Source organism: Myotis lucifugus, unplaced genomic scaffold (genome assembly GCF_000147115.1).
Source record: "Myotis lucifugus unplaced genomic scaffold, Myoluc2.0 scaffold_541, whole genome shotgun sequence".
Taxonomy (NCBI): Eukaryota; Metazoa; Chordata; class Mammalia; order Chiroptera; family Vespertilionidae; genus Myotis; species Myotis lucifugus.
Window position 1 is genome coordinate 433,760 of NW_005871589.1, and position 21,313 is coordinate 455,072.

General features: G+C 48.4%; 1 protein-coding gene across 4 annotated transcripts in view; it reads right to left on the reverse strand.

The window, feature by feature from the left end:
• Positions 1 to 6,302: 6,302 nt before the first annotated feature.
• Positions 6,303 to 21,313, reverse strand: part of NIPAL3 (NIPA like domain containing 3) — a 39,967-nt gene continuing 24,956 nt past the window's right edge. For 3 of the 4 annotated variants that reach the window (XM_006104103.3, XM_014446485.2, XM_023745424.1), the window contains 4 exons: positions 19,630 to 19,718; positions 17,274 to 17,337; positions 13,748 to 13,842; positions 6,303 to 9,530 (listed from right to left, as the gene is read on the reverse strand). In XM_006104103.3, the coding sequence (XP_006104165.1) occupies positions 9,331 to 9,530; positions 13,748 to 13,842; positions 17,274 to 17,337; positions 19,630 to 19,718 (448 nt within the window). In that variant the 3' untranslated portion in view covers positions 6,303 to 9,330. The remainder of the gene's footprint in view (positions 9,531 to 13,747; positions 13,843 to 17,273; positions 17,338 to 19,629; positions 19,719 to 21,313) is intronic. The other variant, XR_002826574.1, reaches the window with a different exon arrangement.

Below are 21,313 nucleotides of genomic sequence, written 5' to 3' on the forward strand. Positions count from 1 at the left end.
TCGGCGCCCGAGGGTGCGCGGGGCCGGCGCCGGCAGGAAGGGGCCCGCCCTGGCGCGCGGACGTGGGGCGGGGCGCGCGCGCACTGGGCCGGCGCCGCTGGTTTTCTGGTTGCGGGCGCTCGTGGGGGTTCGGGCGGTCACGCTGGGGCCGGGGCGCGAGGGACCCAGGACCCCGGGACCCTGAGCGACCGCCCGCCGCGGCCAGAAGTGGCCTGTCTCCTCCGCCTGCTTAGCCCCGTGTCGGTCCCGAGAACAGTGGGAATATCAGGAGCGATTACGAGGGCCCGTTACTGCGTCCGGTGCGCCGCCTGCTCTGCGAGCCCGGCCTCGTCTGACCTCCTGGAAAGCAGCGAGCCGTCCATTAGCCTCATTTTATAGGTGCGAGGGCTCCCCTGTGCGTCATGGCCCACGAGAGGCTGCTGGGAGGCAGCTGGGCCATAGGTAGCACGTGGGTGTGCAGCTGCTTATCCGCGGCTCTTGGCCACGCGGGGCACTGCCGCCCCCTCCTGCCCCTCCCCGCTCCCCTCTGCACCCTCTGCACAATATTCATAATGCTTAGATTTTTAGGTCGTTTTTTTTCCTTCTTTACAAACACACTTTCCATGCAGTCTTGCTGGATTCTCTCAGAAGCCCTGGGAGACAGTGGAGCATAATTACGCTTATTTGACAAATACTAGTAGAGCAAGGGTCTTAGCTGTTCAATGAGTTGTCCAAAGTTACAGTGGTAGGACTGGGGCTTCCTTTGATCGATATCATTATGATTATCTTATTTTTTTAATATATTTCTTTATTGATTTCAGAGAGGAAGGGAGAGGGAGAGAGTGATAGAAACATCAATGATAAGAGAGAATCATGGATTGGCCGCCTCCATGGAATCGAGCCTGCAACCCGGGCATGTGCTCTGAACCATGACGTCCTGTTTCATAGGTCGAGGCTCAACCACTGAGCCACACAAGCTGGTCTTGTGTGTGTTTTTTTGTTTTTTGTTTTATGAGACATCTGGACCAAATTTGGGAGAGAGTCTGTGTCTCTTCACTTAGTCCGCAGAGAGGGAAACAGAGAGGCACAGGATAGGAATTTGTCTTAAGGATGTGCAGTTGGAGGGAAATCAGCCTGATCACTGCCCCACCCCCCCCCACAATAACCCCCTCAGAGTCAAAGTGAAGGTCAAAATCAAGGAGGCAGTGTTGTCAGGCACCCAGCACCTGGGTCATGATCCTGTACCATCAGAGACTTATGTCCAAGGATTGCCTCCCAGTCTCCCCCACACCCTGCTCATTCTTTCTGTTGTTTCTGCTGTTCCCCACCTTGACCTAACCAAGTTCTTCTCTTTCATTTACTTAACAGATATTTATTGAAAGTCACTTCTTTCGTTAAGGTGACCCAAAGAACCGCAGTAATTTTTCTTCTCTAAATTCCTCTAACACAGCAACTTTGGCGAAAACTGAGTTTTTCGGTCAAATGAGTGGAAACTGCAGCATCTGTATCCCTGACTGAGGATCCATAACGCACATTAACAGAGAAATGGCTCTGAGAAATCCCACCATATAAAGACTGGTTTAGCCTTAACTCAGAGCTTCCCTGAGGGGTTAGGCCCTGTGCTTCCAACGTGAAGCCACACAAACCTACCCCTTCAGGGGCTCACAGCTAGGAGAGACAGGTAAATAGGTAATTGCGAAACAGTTGTATACATGCACTCACAAAGGCATTTGAAAAGTGCTAACAAAGCAGGGGAAGAAGTGAGCAATTCTACCTGAAAATTAAGGGAAGGCTCTGCAGTTAAGAGGCTGTTTGAGCCCTACCTGATTTGGCTCAGTGGATAAAGCATTGGCCTGCAGACTGAAGGGTCCCGGGTTCAATCCCAGTCAAGGGCACGTCCGGTCAAGGGCACGTCCACGTCCGGTCAAGGGCACGTACCTCGGTTGCCAGCCTGGGCTCTGGTCGGGAGGAGGCAACCAATCAATGTGTTTCTATCACATCAATGTTTCTCTGTCTCTGTCTTTCCCTCTCTCAAAATGGAAAAATATCCTCAGGAAAAATATCCTTGGGTGAGGATTAATAAAAAACCAACCAACCAACCAAAAAAGAGGCTATTTGAGTAGGAGTTTTCTAGGTGGAGTATATGGAAAAGGGATTCCATAGAAATAACAGCTTATTTGGACATATAAGTAAACCTTTGTGTTGTTCTTTGGTATTAAATATTGTTCAAGTTTTTTTGTTGTTTTATTGGTTCTTTGTGTTTTTTTTCTTTTTTGCATGCAATATACCACTCAAACTGGGTTAAGCAATGATGGGATTCATGGACTCATATAGCAGTAAAGTCATGGACTTCAGGCATGGCTGGATCCAGGTGCTTAAACTGTGACATCAGGATGTAGTCTTTGTTCTCCACTTCCCGACTGTTTTCTTCTTGTAGACCTTTCATTCTCACGCTGCCTTTCCCAATGAGTTGGCAGAAGAGCTGCTTACAACTTCCAATCACATCCTTACCAGCAGAAAGAGAGTTTCTTTTCCTCCATGCTGTCAACACAAGCCCCAGGACTACTTCTTGTTGGTCTAACTTGGTTACTTTACATCACTAAACCACTCTCTTGAGAAGGGATGTGGAATATTCTCACAACTCAGGCCTGGCTCATGTACTTACCTCCGGGCTGAGATCAGCAGCTCTTAAATCTCATGGACTGAGCACTGGGGAGAAGTGGCTTCCTGTGCGAGGTATTTTCTTCCCCTCAGATCTACCTTCTACCATTTGCTTTTCTGATTTGTGCCTCAGGAAGCTGATCCGCATGGCTGGCTTTAATGGGTGCCTCTGGCTTACAGTCAAATTTATCCAGTAGAAGATATTGGGAGGAGATCAGAGGGTTGGAGGAGGATGAAGTAGGGTATTATTTCACAGGCCTCTTCCCTTCTAGGTCACTGCAGGTAAGCTATGTACATCTACTGAGGCTTCTGTCACGTGATTCTTTTCATACAGGTCTCTCTCCTCGTTCCGATAGAGTCGCCCTTCTCTTGGCCTAGAGGTGGTAATGGCTCTTCTCTGTTGGAAGCTCAGGGTTATCACACCATCATTACTTCTTGTTTCCCTCAACCTCACCCACACATTTGTAAGTAACCTTTACCAATCTCCCCTCAAATTAACCTTCTGCTGGAACCCTGATGGTTACATTCATCAAAAACAATTCAAGTTTCTGCCCAGCCCGTGTGGCCCAGTGATTGAGCATCAATCCATGGACCAGGAGGTCACGGTTCAATTCCCGGTCAGGGCACATGCCCAGGTTGCAGGCTCAATCCCTGGCAAGGGGGGGAGTGGGGTGTGCAAGAGGCAGCTGATTGATGATTCTCTCTCATCATTGATGTTTCTCTCTCTCTTTCCCTCTCCCTTCCTCTTTGAAATCAATAAAAATGTATTTTTAAAAATGTAACTCAAGTTTCTATTACCAAAAGGAAGGGAAGGGATAAAGAGCAGGCAATCGCAACAAGATAGCCTTACAGTAGCGCTACTATCGTAATGCAGACCAGAGATGACAGTGGCGTGGACAACAGTAATAGGGGAGGAAGTGGTGAAAATAGTATGATTCTGGCTATATTATAAGGGCAAAGTTAACAAAAGGTACTGGTGCGTTATATGTAAGTTGTGAGCATTAGGGAAGAGTTGAGGAAGTAGTTGGAAAACATAGGTCTGGGGCCTGGGCGTGAACTCAGTCCAGGCGTACTGATTTTGGAGGGAGGGTGGTGGGTAGTTCAAGTCATGGGCTCAGATGAGATGACCCAGGAAGAGCATGTGGAATAGAACACAAAAGGACAAAGGGCAGAATCCAGAACAGCAGCAACCTTTACGTGGTGGGCAGCGGAAGAGTTTCCATTTTGTGTCTTATCAACTAGGTTATGAGAAATTCGAGAATAAGAACTGAATCATGCCCTAACCGGTTTGGCTCAGTGGATAGAGCGTCAGTCTGCGGACTGAAAGGTCCCAGGTTCGATTCCGGTCAAGGGCATGTACCTTGGTTGCGGGCACATCCCCAGTAGGGAGTGTGCAGGAGGCAGCTGATCGATGTTTCTAACTCTCTATCCCTCTCCTTTCCTCTCTGTAAAAAATCAATAAAATATTTAAAAAAAAAAAGAACGGAATCTTCCACATCTTTCCTTTTACCATTGTGTCCAGCAAGGTGCTGGGCACACAATGTGTGATAAATGCTTGTTATGAATGAACTTCACACAGTTTCACATTTCTAACCCTCCTTCCCATCATTGTGAGTTTTGAGTTTCAGGCAGAGAGAGAGAGAGAGAAAAAAAGAGAAATTGATCCTTTGTGGCTTGATCCACTTGAAAGCTGTGCCGAGGTTGACAAGTGTTTTGCTGCCCTGGAAAACCCAATAGGGCCTGTCAGATGCTGCTGCAGATCTCGAGGGACTCATCTCAGGCCTTTCAGGAGAATTTCCAGATAGGCGATTTCATTTCAGATTTTGTCACTCTTGAGTAGATTTAAAAGTCAGTACTTTAAAATCGCTAAATTAGATTTGTGCTAGGGAAGTAAGAGAAGTGATGAAAGATCTCCATCTCACATTCATGCGTTGCTGGTGGAATGTAAATGGAGATGACTGGTTTTGGAAACTGTTTGCCTGGTTATCAAGCTAAATGTACACCTATCCAATACCCAGAAATTCTACTCCTAAATATACACCCAAGGGAAATTTAAGCAAATGTCTATCCCTCCCCCCGAAAAGAATGCTTTTTATTCATACTATCCCCAAACTGGAAATATCCCAAGTGTCCATCAAAAGAAGAATGGATAGCCCTGGCCAGTGTGGCTCAGTTGGTTCGGCATCATCCTGTGCATTGAAAGGTTGCGGTTTGATTCCTGGTCAGGGCACATGCCCGGGTTTCAGGCTCGATCCCTGAGTACGGGGCATGCAGGAGGCAACTGAGTGATGTTACACTCTCACATTGATGTTTCTCTTTCTCCCTCTTCTTTCCTTCTCTCTATAAATCAATAAACTATAGAAAGACAAGAAGAATGGATAGACAAATGATGGTATATCCAAGCAATGGAATGCTACACAGCCTGGAAGGAGCTGTTCTTTAAACAGTGCAATCCTTGAATTTGTTAGGAGATACTATTTCCTGATTAATTTGAGTGGCAGATGGATTGAGAATAAGATCCTAATGACCAATCAGAAATGAAGGGGTGCAGAGAGAGCCCAGGAGAAAATGGAACATCAAAAACGGGCAGCTGCATGAATAGCCCCGGGGTTAAAATTATTTTGATTTTTATTGACTATCAGGAGACAGGAGTCAAACCAACAGCCTTTTGAGACTGGTGATTTGAACAGGAAGAATTTTATATAAGCCCAGCTGGTGTGGCTCAGTGGTTGAGCACTAACCCATGAACCAGGAGGTTGCAGGTCAACCCATTCAGGGCACATGCCTGGGTTGCATGCTCGATCCCCAAGCCCATCAGTGATTCTCATCATTGATGTTTCTATCTCTTTCTCCCTCTCCCTCTCTGAAATAAAAAACAAACAAAAAAAAAAACCCCATTTTTAAAATAAAAAAAAAAAAATACATTTAAGCCCAACTGGGATGGCTCAGTGGTTGAGCATGGACCTATGAGCCAGGAAGTTATGGTTCAATTCCCTGTCAGGGCACATGCCCAGGTCGTGGGCTCGATCCCCAGTGTGGGGCGTGCAGGAGGCAGCTGATCAATGATTCTCTCTCATCATGGATGTTTCTAATTCTCTCCCTCTCCCTTCCTCTCTGAAATCAATAAAAAATATTTTTAAAAAAGAATTTAATATAAAGAATTGTTACCTAAATACGTATGAAGTTATTGACTAGTAACTGAATAGGTAAAAAGAACTCTGAGGGATTATGGAGTAGCAATTGCAGAAAGCAGCTACCATCCCCAGAAGGAAAGGAACCAAGGGAAGAAGTTGCAATTATTAAAATTTAAAAGATAAGAGGATATTCAGCCATAAAAATGAACCAAGTACGGATACATGCTACAGCTTGGATGAGCTGTGAAAACATTATGCGAGGTGAAGAAGCCAGGCACACAGGTCCACATATCAGATTCCATTCATATGAAAATCCAAAGTAGGGAAATCTATAGAGACAGAAAGTAGACTAGTGGTTACCAGAGGCTGGGAGGGTGAGGTGGGGGTATAGGGAGGGATAGCTAAAGGGTACTGGGTTGTTTTTTTTTTAAAGATGTGGTAAAATATACATAAAAGTTCTACTGGACAGCACTGCTCTAGAAAAAACGAGCCAAATATAAGACGCAAACTCAACAGACATCACACGGGTTGTTTTAAAATTAAATACCACTTTATACTTTTCTTTGCACCTAGCACACACATTTTTTTGAAAAATAAGACATGCCATATTAGTCAAGGAGTTAACAAAATATAAGCATCCACATAGAATATATTCTAAGGTGACTTCATTTCCATAGCTTCTCAGAGAAACACAGTTCTTTTTGCTTATCAGCCAGTGTTGGACCAGGTTTAGAATTCACAAGGCTGCAGGGAGGCTCCACACCACCACCCTGACGGATGACGTGTGTCCACACAGCACCATCAAGCTGGCTGGTTTCCACCAGAAAAATAATGGACATGTCAGTCCTCCCTTCCCTACCCAGCGTCCAATTCCACGCTGCAAACCCCGGCGGGATCTCAGGCTTCATGGGATGGGATGGTCAGACCTGGCGCTTCATGGGAGGGGTCAAGGGAAGGGGGCGCTGACCGTTTGTCAAAACCGATCAGAAAACCAGAATCCCAGCCTCTAGACGAGGGGACCCCGGGGTGGGGTTTGGGGGGGAGGGTGGGGGGAGGAAGACCACAGAACGACTGAAAAGTTAAAACCCTAGTTTGGTAGCTTCGTGGCTGCTAGAAAGGAGAGAGAGAGGCGTGATATTTAATGTGCTTGGAGCACTCAGGAGGGCTTGGGGATAACAGAGCCATGAGAACAAATAACGATTCAGGGATGCGAGTGGAAAGCTGATGTCCCCCTCCCCTGAAGAGCAGCGAGACTGCATTTTAATTCCCCGTTTGTGTTCTGTTCAGGTAGGACTGCAGCTTGACCTTGAAAAGGGACATCTGCTATCTCCTGGATCCTTCCTCCATTCATCTAAGGCCTCCTTTCCAATCAGTGCCAATCCCGCTATTCTCTTCCGCACGAACCATCGATGACTCCCAGGCCTCCTGTGATCACTTTAAGCTGCTGCTGGGCGTTTAAGGCGCTCTGATTGGCTTCCACTGCTAACTGCTCCAGGCTCATCTCCCACCACCCTCCCTGGCTCCCCTGGTGACCCCGCCCTCCCTCCCCATTTCTGTGCCTTTGCAAACACAGGCTCCTCTGCCTGGGAGGTGGGGGTGGGGATGATCACTGGACTTTCCACGCTTTGTCCAAACCTTAGCTAGATTTGCCAATCATCAGTGAGTGGGGCCCAAATCACCTCCATTTTGAATACCCCATTCTAGGCTCAGGGCCTGACCGTTAGCAGGACCCCCAAAACTGACATTTTCTGTGACCCTCCCCCCCCCCCCCCATTGCACCTGGCCTGCCCTGCCAGTTTCCCTGTCGGTTTCTGAGTGTTTGGGTCTCCCACTGCAGGCCTGGAGGGCAGGAACCACTCTTTACTCTTTTTGCCCTCACCATCCACATGCTCAAAAAATAGTAAATGCCTCGTAAATCTCATGGTTGCATTGAGTTGTCACCTACCCTAAAGGTTAAAAGGCCATTCACTGTCGGCTGCCCTCTTAGGCATGTGAGACACAATACAGAAGTGGTTAAGATACAATACAGACACGGTTACCACAGGCAACAGAGACAGTTTTTTTGAAGTCAAGGAACTAAATCAGTATTAAGCACAATCCATAAAGGTTAATGAGCCACCAACACTGGTCTGGTAACACTGGTATCTTGCCTGTGAGTTAAAGGCTGCGAGGGAAGCAGTAAGTGTAGCTCTAAGCAGTCATCAACGAATGGGGAGAGGCCTCTGATCCTACGGGGATATGTGACCTGCCAAATGGGCCCCAGGGAGGAAACAAGGAACAGCAGTTCCAGCTTCCCAGTAGAGCGTGTCAGCCCCTGGGGGTTTAAAGCAGACGTCTCTCTCAATGACGAGGCTCTCAAGGTGTGCGATCTTGAGTTACCTGCATCAGAACCACCCGGGCTGTGAGTTAAGCATGCAGACGCGTGGGCCCTACCCCAGTCGGAATTTGCATTTTCAATAAACTCCCTAGGGGGGTCCTTAAGATTTGCAAACCTTTTCCTGCCATTCTCGAAAATACACAGAGAAAGAAGGTACGAACGCAGGCAAGAGGGGGCTGCGGCTCCATTTCTGAGGATGTGTGTGCCTCCCAGACATGTGCCTGGGGATGAGGACCACGCAGGGAAAATGAACCAATAACTCAGGCTTGGTGTGTCGGTGTATAATGAGAATGGAGGGGAGGGGAGCGATGCTCTCTCTGAAATGAGCACCCCTCCCCCATCTTACCAGAGGGCACTGGTGAGCAGGAGAATACGGTAAAGCAGCCAGATTGCCTGTCTACCCTTTTATAAGCGAGGCCACCGCCTTTTGTAAGGTGGAGAGGGATTCTTCCCCGTTATGGGCTGCTGTGCCATCACTCTGCCCCTGTCCTTATTCCCCCCCCCCCTTCTCTTAACTTCCCAGTGCCTCTGGGGGCGGGGGGAAGCAATCAAGTAGTTCACAGAACCAAAACCAAGTGAGTTTTCCGAGTGGATCCACTGTAAGCACGCCCAGCACATTTCCCTGGGCGGGCACGGACAATGGGAAGGCAGAAGTGCATTCCTACAGGCAGACGACAGGCTGACCCACCAGCCATGTGACGTCGACACAAACGTTACCGCAAACATGGAATCACGCGTGAGAGGGTAGCCAGCAGGTGGGGGAAGGCGGGACGGAGAGGTCTCCAGCCTGGAGAGGGCGAGCGGAATCTCGGCCTGGCTTGAGCGCTGAAGCATGTGGCGAGCTTTGGTCCCTGACTGAGGAAGCCCAGTTACCAAGGGCAAGGAGGGCAGGGCCTTCTAAACCCGCTGGACTCACCGGGCAGAGGCCGATTTCCGACCACCCATCGGGAACACTGCTTTCATCCTCCCCGCTCCCCGCTAACATCGGAAATGTCCAAGACCACGATAAACATCACCTCTGCCGGAGACAAAGCCCTTTCAAGATCCCCCTCCATACAGTTCCCGGCTTTTTAAAAAAAATACAACTTGAAAGGCGAGATTTAGAGTGAAGAGTTGAACCACCGTGGGCACGGCTTGCGCGGTTGCAAGTGGAGGGGAGGGGAGTCTCCTTCGGTGGGCTCACTCCTTCTTGGTGTGTTCCAGGACTCGGTAGGGGACGCCGGGGGCGCTCCTGGAGCTGTGTTCTTCCTGCATGACGGGCAGCGTGGCCGGAGCATAGATCTCAGAAATGCTGTCATTGTTTTCCAGGGCCCCGTAGGAAAAGGAAGCTTTGAGGTCGGGCTGGACTACCATCCCCTTGTCATGCATGTTCTGCATCCCTGAAATGAAACCCATTTCCCCCCAATCATTATGTGGGGAGGGGGCTGAAGGAGGCTGTGCCTTCTGCCGTCCCACCACAGAATAACTAGAGTGCTGAGAGCTGATCGTGTGCAGTGCCAATTTCCTGAATGCTTTAGATCGTAAAAAGGACACCCATAAATATACACTAGAAATATTACGGTTGCTAAGCAAGAAGGGGTGCATCTTCAGGAAATAGGCACACAGACCAGCCACTGTCAGGAGAAACCCTGGGTTGCCCTAGAACGAGGTGGGAACATCTGTTTGGGCCGCGAGGGGCGTGGGACCACAGCTGTGCTCTGAACATGGTAGATGCCGTCACTTTTCTGCTGGATGAAATTAGGACCCAGGAAACCTCATTAGACTGTTGACAGAGAGGGTAAGTTTTGTGTCACGGACGCGTCATAGTGACAGACGCATCACGATGCTCAGAGGGAGAGTTCTGACCCGAACATTAACATCCCCGATCCACATGTAGGGGAAGGTGTGATTTATCTATTACTTCTGGGCACACTGATGTCGGATTTCTCTTACATTTGAGGGCTAAGACTTTAGCCATGAATTCCTTTAACTTTATTCTACAATCCCCCCTCTCCCTAGTCAGGTGGAACCTGGTCTTTTCTGAGACCAACTCTTACCTTGTAGGGAGTTAAGACCCTTCCAATTCTCTTGCTCCCACGCTGAGTCATAAGACACTGAATGCAAAGTGATGTCTATAAAAGCGCAATGATGATGATAACGGCTGACACCGACTGCTTAATAGGCCTTAGACACTGCGCTAAGTGCTTTAAATAGTAATAGTAACAACAGCAATCATGATAATACCTACGTGTACTGAATGTTTATCTGGGGGCGACACTGTTTTTAAACCGTTATAAAGTTTTATCTCGTTCTATCCTTGCACCTACCAATACGGAAAATGAGGCAGTTGGAGACCACAAAGCTGTTAAGTGGCAGTGCCACCAGGATTCGCTCAGGGGGTTTAGACTCCGAAGCCCACACTCTTAAGTGGAATGCTGTGTGGGCCACCCTACACACCTGCACGTAATCTCCAAAAATCCCAAGACAAAGAGACGCTAATCTCCCCGTTTTCAGGACAAGACAGATCCAGAGAGGGGAAGTAACTTGCTCAAGGTCACACAGCTAATGAGAGACAGAGCTGGCGGCTGACACCAAAGCCCGTGCTCTTACCCACTCGACAGAGGGGCTGGCAAGACCCAGTTCGTGGAAGGCCCTTGGTCCCACGTTGCACGAGCCTTAGCTGATGGTCATTTGAAGGACACAGTTGAAGAGTCTGTGGCCTGAATTTGGGGGGTAGGGGGAGATGGAGGGATGCCGAATCCTCAGGGAACAGAGCTGCTTCCCCAGGCGCGGGTTAGCTTTCGGATTCTGTCAATGCTCTCTGGCCACAAACCACCAGGAGCACACCCTGAGTCTAACAAATCTGGCTTTACCGGCCCATTGCAATGAGGGAGGTGGACAGCACGGGGAACGGCGGGTGTGTAAGTAAGAAGGCGTTACATTAGACAGGACTTATTATTTGGGTGTGTGTTGGGTGAGTGGGGAGGGTTTAAGGAAGCAGGGCTTTGCTTTGGAGTAGATGCTGCCAGGAAGTGGGGATAATTCTATCATCGAGGATCTTAGTGATTCTTATCCAGAAGGAGAGAAGACCAGACTAACGCTACAGCTGTGACTGGTAAAGAGCAGCAGTCACTCATGAGAGGGGGATGGTTGCTGCTTTTTGTGGTTTGAACAACGTTCCCGTGTCGTCTGGTTCGGCCATGATTCTGGAGTGGCCCTGTTTGTGCCCTGGCCCGTCAGGGTCACAGGTGGCCTGTCTGAGGTGGGTGTTCTGTGAAGCCCTCTGTGTTCAGCCAGGAGCCCCGAGGCCCAGCTCCCACCCAGCAGGGGCTGCTTCTCTCTCTCATTCTCTACATGCCTTTCCGGTGCTAGAATTGCCTAAAGCTTCTCCAGGTTGTGGCAGGTAGTGATGCTTGGGGATTTTAATGCCTCCTCAACAGTAGCTAGTCTGTCGTGCAGACCCCAGTCTAGGCAGACCGAAAGCAAGGTCCAAATGCTGACCAGGGAAACCAAATAGCCCGAAAAGCCACTCTGTTTAAGCAGTTTTATTCTTCAAGTTCCACCCGGCATCAGGTCAAACACGTGCTCAAAATTTTCACAGCTTTTTTTTTTTTTTTTAAGCAAAAGGGAAATGGAACCAAATGTAACCAGGCATCTACCATGTCCCAGACGCTGTGCACGGGGGCCTTGGACATGTTATCCCACGACCCTGAAAGGAGTCCCAATGCACAGGTGAGGGTCAGAGGCCAAGGCCGCAGAGCGGGTAGGGGTAGAGCTGGGATTTGAATCCAGATCATCGGAACTCTAAGCCCAAGCTCTTCACAGAGCAGAAGACCTGTCTACTCAGAAGTGTGTGGCCTGCCACAGCCATAGGGCGGGCCTCCTTTCCTCAAAACCTACTTCCCCCTGGTCACAGGGTACAACTCGGAAGCAAGAGCCACACCCACAGACAGGCCACAGAATGTTGATCTTTAGGGTCACCTTCGGTCACCTTCTATTTTCTACCCGAAAACACATCTGTATATGAGCATATACGAATACGCATACAGGTATATACACATACACAGTTTGTCAACACACCAACGCACAGATACGGACACATACTTGCACACACACAGGGTTGACACCTCACCTATCTGGAATTCAGCTATCCAGCGCCCTCATCTCATCTATCCGGAACACAGCCGAGAACAAGGAAGTAAGCAAAAAAGGCATCTGAGCAGCCAGGTTACAGGTTTAAAAAGTCCATGCACTAAAGCTCATGCACGTAACGCCTCGGAGAAGCCTGAAGGCCCCAACTCAGAGCTTACTTATTTTAATTTCATACACAATTCAAACACGCTGGGTCCAATGAGAACACTGACACGGAGGTGCTATGCCGGTAACAGCAGGAATTGCGGGCTGGTACCGGCAAGAATGACAGACAACGGCTTTATGGCGAGAGGTGGGGAAATAATGTAACGAGTAGACACACACACCCTGGGGTCATTGAGAGAGGGGCACCTCAGTCAGCCCTGAGAACACACCTACATCGCGGAGTTCTGTACGAAGCAGCACTCTATGCCAGGGGTCTTCAAACTTTTTAAACAGGGGGCCAGTTCACTGTCCCTCAGACCGTTGGAGGGCCAGACTATAGTTTAAAAAAAAAAACTATGAATAAATTCCTATGCACACTGCACATATCTTATTTTGAAGTAAAAAAACAAAACGGGAACAAATACAATATTTGTATTTGCATGTGGCCCGCGGGCCGTAGTTTGAGGACCCCTGCTCTATGCCATCAATGTGATCACATTTTGTTCATTAGACTGTCGTAAGGAAGCGTGGGGGAGAGTTCTATCTAACAGATTGAAAATAAAAATTGCGAGTTAAAGAGTGACAACTAGTGTTCACTGGCAACTCATAGAATGTAGGTCAGCAGATGTGGACGGGGCTGGCCCAACGTCCTAACTTTTCCAACCGAGATCCCTTCAGGCTGGACAGAGACTCTCCACAGGCCACGCCGCTCCCTTTTGTGCGATACTTTGCTGATTCACACGTTTGTGTTACTGTTAGGCCTTAAAGACATTCGAGCTTGTGCGTCTCAGCGTGAACCCTTGGCTCCCTGGGAGAGTAGGTTTTCCGGAGCAATCCGCTCCTTTGTGGTCTAAGGAGTGAGGTTTTAGTATTTGGATTTCATTCGTCCTACTTGCTTTATTTTTTCCTTTTCTTTTTTTTTTCATTCATTCTACTTTCCTTGCCCTCTCTGATTACTCCATTCCTACTAGATACATGGGTTTTTCCTTTTGCAGGCATGAAGCCTGATGCTGCAGATCATAATTAATTATATCCAGCATGAATCAGGATTGTCTTTAAAAGATCCCAAAATAGACATGGGAACTGGCAAGATGTGCTCAAAACCAACTGAGGCTCCTCAGCCATTGCCTCCACTTTTGCACACTGAGACTAAAAAAAAAAAAGAAAAGAAAGAAAAGAAAGAACGACAATCACACCATAACGGCACAGCACACGTCCCCTGTATCAAACCCAGCCGCAGGCTGTCTCTTTTTAAACAGGAAGTAGCAGTCATTCTATATGGATGAGCAGGCCAGCTGGAGACACGGGCTTTTAACGTTACCTGGCATGGCATCCATGGAAATATAGGGCTCAAATGGAATGGCCTTCTTCCTGTTCCGTGTGATTAAGAAGACGCCCAAGAATGCGATGAGGCACCTGAGGGACAGAGAGATAAGGGAGGAAGAGAAATAAGGCCAGAGTGAGGCTGGGAGGGATCCTTTCAAACCCAGGCAATGGAACACAGGTAGAAAGAAGGCTGCAGGCTGCGGAGGTGGGTGTTCACTGCAGAGCAGCCCTGAGAGGCTGCTGGGCCTGAGATCAGCGGGGAGCAGACGTAAGATGAATAATAGCTCCACGCGCCCTACACTCTGCACAAGCCTTAATCAGGATAAATTAGACTCGCCCAGGCAAAACTCTCATAGTCCTTTACTTCCACTGAGCCTGGATCTCAGAACCTTGCCTTTAAACGTATTTGTTTTAATTTAAAATGTTCCCTAAAGCCTAAGTGTAATCAATACAGGAGTAGAGAAAGTAAAAATTGGGAAGTCCTTGTACTCTCCCAGTCCCACTCCCTCAGGCAGGTGTATATTCTTCCAGAGTAATTCTTTGTTTTTTTCCTTTTCCCTGGAGCCTGGATAAACAAGCACACTTTCTAAAAATGGAGGTATGGCCTGGCTGGTGTGGCTCAGTGGTTGAGCATCGACCCATGAACCAGGAGGTCATGGTTCGATCCCAGTCAAGGCACATGCCTGGGTTGTGGGCTTGATCCTCAGTAGGGGGCGTGCAGGAGGCAACTGATCAATGATTCTCTCTCATCACTGATGTTTCTATCATGCTCTCTTTTTCCCTTCTTCTCTCTGAAGTCAAGAAAAACATATTTGTTAAAAATATATAAAATAAAAACGGAGGAATGATTTTCATGCAGTAAAGAGCACAAACCCTAAGTATAGAGGCCCATCATTTAATCTGTGTACACACACGTGTGATCGCCACCAGGTCAGCAGAGAAGGCATTTCCATCCCCCACCCCCCGCCCCCAACTCCAGAAAGTGTCCCTGACCTCTTCCCAAGTCATGCAACCCTCCCAGAGGAAACCACCACTGTGACTTCTCTCACCACACATTCGATCTGCCTGTTTATGAACTTCTGGGAAGCTACCTCATAGTGGGTATGACTCTTTTTATGGCTAGCTTCTTCCAGCCAGTAAATGTTTTTAAGATTCATCCACTTTATTGTGTGTCTGTGTCTTAGTTCATTATTTTTAACTAGAGGCCAGTGCAAAATTTGTGCACTGGGGGTGGGGTCGCTCAGGATGGCCTGTGCCCTTTCGCAGTCCAGGAGCCCTCAGGGGATATCCGACTGATGGCTTAGGCCTGCTCCCTGTGGGCATCCTTAGCACTGCTGCGGAGGTGGGAGAGGCTCCCCCCGACCACCACTGCTCTCGCCAGCCATGAGCCCAGCTTCTGGTGCACTGACCTCCAGGAGGCAGCTCCTGCATTAAGTGTCTGCCCCCTGGTGGTCAGTGCCATTGTAGCGACCAGTCCTTCTGCAGTTTGGTCAATTTGCATATCAGCCTTTTATTATATAGGACTAGAGGCCCAGTGCACGAAATTCGTGCATGAGGGGCAGGGGGGGCATCCCTCAGCCTGACCTGCACCCTCTCTAATCCAGGAGCTCTCAGGGGATGTCCTACTGTCGGCTTAGGCTTGCTCCCCATGGTTCTCTGCTGTCTGCGGGGCCCGCTTGGCCGCTCCCGGGTTGCTGTGGTGATGGCCAAGCAGGCCCTGCTCTCAGTGGCCGCCCCCCAGGACTGGAGGACTCCAGTGGGGCTGAGAGGACTGGGCACCGCCATCTTGTGGCTTTGGGTGCCGCCATCTTTGTGTCAGAGTGATGGTTAATTTGCATATTACTCTTTTATTAGATAAGATTGTTGTGTTGAACCAATTTGTTTTCTACTCTCCTATTGACAGACATTTGGATTATATCCAATTTGAGCATATTATGAATAAAGCTACTGTAAATATTCATGTATAAGTCATTTTTTTGTCAATATATGTACTAATTTCTTTAAGGAACATATCTAGAGGTGGAACTGTGGGGATCTTAGACTAGACCAGTGATGGCGAACCTATGACACGTGTGTCAGAGGTGACACGTGAACTCATTTTTTTGGTTGATTTTTCTTTGTTAAATGGCATTTAAATATATAAAATAAGTATCAAAAATATAAATCTTTGTTTTAATATGGTTGCAAATATCAAAAAATTTCTATATGTGACACGGCACCAGAGTTAAGTTAGGGTTTTTCAAAATGCTGACACGCCGAGCTCAAAAGGTTCGCCATCACTGGACTAGACTATACATTAAAAAAAAAAAAGTAACTTTTTTCATCTAATGTATCCTAGACATGGTACTATGTCAGTACCTATAGACTGACCTCAATTTTTCAAAATGGCACCGTGGTACCTTATTACATGAATATATTATAATTTAATCTGTTTCTACTGCTGGGCATTTAGGTTGCTTCCAATTATTTGCTTATACCATTGATTTTAAAATTAATGTGTTTTTGTGTCCCATTTCAATTATTTTCCCAAAATAAATTAGAAATGAAATGCTACATCAAAAATATGCTCATTTAAAATTTTTACTGATACGACCAAATTGCCCTCTCCCACATTAAAGAGCTTCTCACAGTCTCCTCATCCTCTGGCCAACGTGAAATATTACCAATCCCATTAATTTTCGCAAAATGATAGCGTCTCATGTAGCTTCAATATGTATTTCTTTGATCTGAGGTCAGGTTGCCAGGCCTTTCATGTGTTAAAATGTGGTTTTTAGAAATGACAGGAGAGGAAAGCCCAACAGAGAAGAAAGGGGAGGAAATGAAGCCCTCGGGGAGGAAAGTGCTCACCTCTGGGGAGAGAGCCAGGCCCAGCCGCTCCGGCCTCAGGGATTGCCCGGCCTCAGGGATTGCCCGGCCTCAGGGATTGCCCGGCCTCAGGGATTGCCCAGTCCCAGCCGCTCCGGCCTCAGGGATTGCCCGGCCTCAGGGATTGCCCAGTCCCAGCCGCTCCTGGCCCTCAGGGATTGCCCGGTCTCAGGGATTGCCCAGTCCCAGCCGCTCCCGGTCTCAGGGATTGCCCGGCCTCAGGGATTGCCCGGCCTCAGGGATTGCCCGGCCTCAGGGATTGCCTGGTCTCAGGGATTGCCCGGCCTCAGGGATTGCCCGGCCTCAGGGATTGTCTGGCCTCAGGGATTGCCCGGCCTCAGGGATTGCCCGCCCTCAGGGATTGCCCGCCCTCAGGGATTGCCCGGCCTCAGGGATTGCCCGGCCTCAGGGATTGCCCAGTCCCAGCCGCTCCGGCCTCAGGGATTGCCCGGCCTCAGGGATTGCCCGCCCTCAGGGATTGCCCGGCCTCAGGGATTGCCCGCCCTCAGGGATTGCCCGCCCTCAGGGATTGCCCGGCCTCAGGGATTGCCTGGCCTCAGGGATTGCCCGAGGGCTGAAGCTATAATGGGAGAGAGGTGACCTGCCTGGAGCTGTACATGCAAGGCCCTGGGGCCAGAGAGGAGGCCGGGACTCACCCCAGTGCAAACATGCAGATGTGCAGCGCGTCCTCCCCGACGAAGTCCAGGTAAAATACTGCGCCTGCAGCAAATAACGCAAAATGCGGGTGAGCTGTTTTCAGATCACCTACTTGCCAGTCTGTCTGGGATTTGGCTAAGCCAGCGGTTCTCAACCTGTGGGTCGCAACCCCTTTGGGGGTCGAACGACCCTTTCACAGGGGTCGCCTAAGACCATCGGAAAACACATATATAATTACATATTGTTTTTGTGATTCATCACTATGCTTTAATTAGGTTCAATTTGTAACAATGAAAATACATCCTGCACACCAGATATTTACATTACGATTCCTAACAGTAGCAAAATTACAGTTATGAAGTAGCAACGAAAATAATTTTATGGTTGGGGGTCGCCTAATACATGAGGAACTGTATTAAAGGGTGGCAGCATGAGGAAGGTTGAGAACCACTGGGCTAAGCTCTCTTCCCTGTAGGAAACCAAAGCGATCAAAACAGATGGTGACGGAACCTAGTAAAATATGAGGAGAACTGAATTAAAGCCACTCCAGGGAACAGATTGTCTTCTTCTTCCCCTTTCTGTGCCCCTCCTTTCTCCATCATTTTTTAACTTTGTATTTTGAGACAATATTAGGCCCACAAAAATAGTACAAGGTTTCCTTGTACCCTCCCTCCAGCTCCCCCCAATGAAACAACACCAGGATCTAGGAACTAAGCTGCAGACCGTATTTACCAGTTTCCACATGCTCCTCTTCCCCATCTTTCTTGTTTTGTTTTAAACATATTTTAAAAAAATTTTTTTTATTGATTTCAGAGAGGAAGGGAGAAGGAGAGATAGAAACATCAACGATGAGAGAGGATCATTGATCAGCTGCCTCCTGCATGCCCCACACTGGGGATTGAGCCCACAACCCGGGCATGTGCCCTGACTGGAAATCAAACCAATGAACTCTTGGTTCATAGGTCAATGCTCAATCTCTGAGCTACACCAGCCGGGCCACATTGGTTCTGACTGGCCTTTTTTAACTCTGAAGATTTTATTATTTTATTTTATTATTTTTATTTTTTTAAATGTATTTTATTGATTTTTCTAAAAATATATTTTATTGATTTTTTTACAGAGAGGAAGAGAGGGATAGAGAGTTAGGAACATCGATCAGCTGCCTCCTGCACACTCCCTACTGGGGATGTGCCCGCAACCAAGGTACATGCCCTTGACTGGAATCGAACCTAGGACTCTTTAGTCCACAGGCCGACGCTCTATCCACTGAGCCAAACCGGTCAGGGCTAACTCTGAAGATTTTAGGTGCTATTGCCACTTAAAAACAAACAAACTCTGCCCTGGCCAGTGTGACCCAGTTGGTTGGAGCATTGTCTCATGTACCAAAAGATTGCAGGTTCAATTCTTGGTCAGGGCATATACCTAGGCTGCAGGTTAGATCCTGGTTGGGGTGCGTACAGGAGGCAACCGATCGATGTTTCTCTCTCCCCATCCCCATCCTCTCTCTCTAAAATTAATAAAAACACTTCCTTGGGTGAGGATTAAAAACAAAAACAAAAAAACTCTAACATGCTTGCAACCTCTAAAGCCACCACAGAAAAAAAAAAAATTAGGGGTAGAGTAGAAGAAAAGAAGAATATAGTCATCATCATCTCAATATCGTCGTTGATTGAGTTCCTATTATGTTGCAGATGCTTCATATATTCACAATCTCCAAAATTTATATAGAAGAAATTTGTGGTTTCTCGTCCAATGGAGGCTGTGGCGCTAGCAGATGATGGCAAAAATTGTTAAAGAAGTCTTGCATAAACTCTACAAAATAGGGGGCGTTTGGATTGTACATATTTCAATTTCAGGAGGTAAGTGTTGTTTCTTCTATTTTAAGAATGTAGAACTTAGGCACAGAGAGGTTAAGTGATTTTTCCCAGAGCCACACAGCTCTGCGTCTATGCTGGGATGCAAACCCAGGTCTTTCTGGCTCTAAATCCTGTATTTTCTTCTTTTTTAAAATCTCACCAGAGGATATGCTTTTATTGATTTTAGGGAGAGAGGAAGGAAGAGAGAGAGAGAGAGAAACATGGATGGTTGCCTCCCCTTCTCACTCTGATAGGGGATTGAACCCACAATCTAGATATGTGCCCTGACCAGGAATTGAACCTGCAACCTTTTGTGTATGGGACAATGCTCCAACCAACTGAGCCACCTAGCCAGGGCTAAATCCTACACTTTTTCCGTGGGCAGAATGAGTCAATGGAATTGGCCTTCGGACCAAGGAGGATCCCCCTCCCTCCACACTGGGGTACTATCCCTGCTGCTAAGGTAGGAGACAGAAACCTAGCAACCGGCAACACTTACCGGCTGTGATGGCGATGGTTGTGGAGAGAATGTAGCCCACGCTAGCAATCAAAGAGGAGTCGTACATCTGTGAGGCTTGACTTAAAAACCTGCAATACAAAAGCACTCTGGTCAGTGGGCTGTGGGGGTGTCGGAAAGGCTGGTGAAAGCTGGTGGCAGCAGCCGTGGTTTGAAATATGAAGATGATGCATCCCTGGCTTCTGTGTGTCTCTAGGTCTGAGGTCCCTGCTTTGCTCCTCTTCCTCCCCAGATTTATAACCGGAGGCCCAGCCCTGTCCCCCAAGAGGACCGTGCCTTCCCCGGCTCACACCTTCGACCACATGGTTCTCGTTATTGGAAATGCCCTTCCCCTCACTCCGGGGCCCCTGAGCCCCCACCCCACTAACAAGAACCTTTCCTGGTGGCGTTAACACTCCAAGAAACTCCATTCACTGTGACATTCTGTCTTAACTATTTTTTTTTAAACAAAATTTCTTCTTAATTAAAAACGAATGTGATCACTGTAATATACAGGGGTGGGCAAAGGTAGGCTTATCACTGTGAGTATGGGACAGTTTATTCTTATATTATAATCATTACCTACATGTCTTTTTTCCATACACACAACTGTAAACCTACTTTTGCTAACCACTGTTTATAGGAAAAAGAGGGGAAATTGGAATTATTCCTAACCTCTCTGTCTAGGATAAAACTGCCATTGTTTTAGGATCTATTCTTTGTCCGTTCTCTGTGTACTATTTTAGTTATTTATCTGCTTACACCATAACATGCTTCCCACTCGACAGTCATCCTGTTTACCGGGCTGCCCCCCAGTGATTGGAGGACAGTGGCTGTTGCTCCTCGTCTGTGTGTGTGGAAGGGCCTGCACGGGCCTCGCACACAGTAGGCCCTCAGTGCATGTGGCTGACTGGGTGAGTGAGAAGCTCCCAGAGGTGGGCGGGGCATCCGATCCGTCCTCATAACCCCGGGAGCGCTGGGCACAGAGCCAGCACTTGGCAGGGCCTCAGCGGTGAGGACCAGACTCGTTGCAGTCGGACGAAGAACAGAAACAATGGACATAGGAATAGGAATACTGACCATCAGAGCTGATACGTAAGGGATGGCATCCTCGGTGGTGAGAGCTCCCTGTGATTCTCTCAGGGAGGGACTGTTACTCTCATTTGCAGACAGAGAATCTGCATCTTAGGGAAGCTGAGGGGTAAGGGCTGTGGGCTGGGAGCAGGGTGCCTGGTTCAAACCTCAGCTCCACCACTTCCTGGCCTTTTAACCTCGGCCTTGACTGTATCATCTGCCGGAATGGGGTGTTGCGGGATGAAATGAATTCACGTGGAGTCAGTGAGAGTAGAGCTGGCTTGCCCTGGACATTAGTCACTCCCACAATCCCTCGAGGCCACGCCGGTGGACAGGGAGCCAGGCCGCTGGAGAAGCAGCCTCACGCGTCACACTGAAACCCGCGCAGCTCACCCTCCTGCCCACACAGCATGGTCAGCTTCCTGCCAGGCCCACGCGGGGCACCAGGCTCAGATGTAAACAAGGCCCAGGCTGCCCTCAGCCCGGATGCTTTTGACTTAGTTCTTGTGCTTAGGGAGGGAAGCGACCACCTTGCTCTTCCACTTGGGAAGCTTTGGGGGCGATTTCCTGAGGACAGGAAATGACAACCTCGTGTTGTTCACCTGGCGGACAC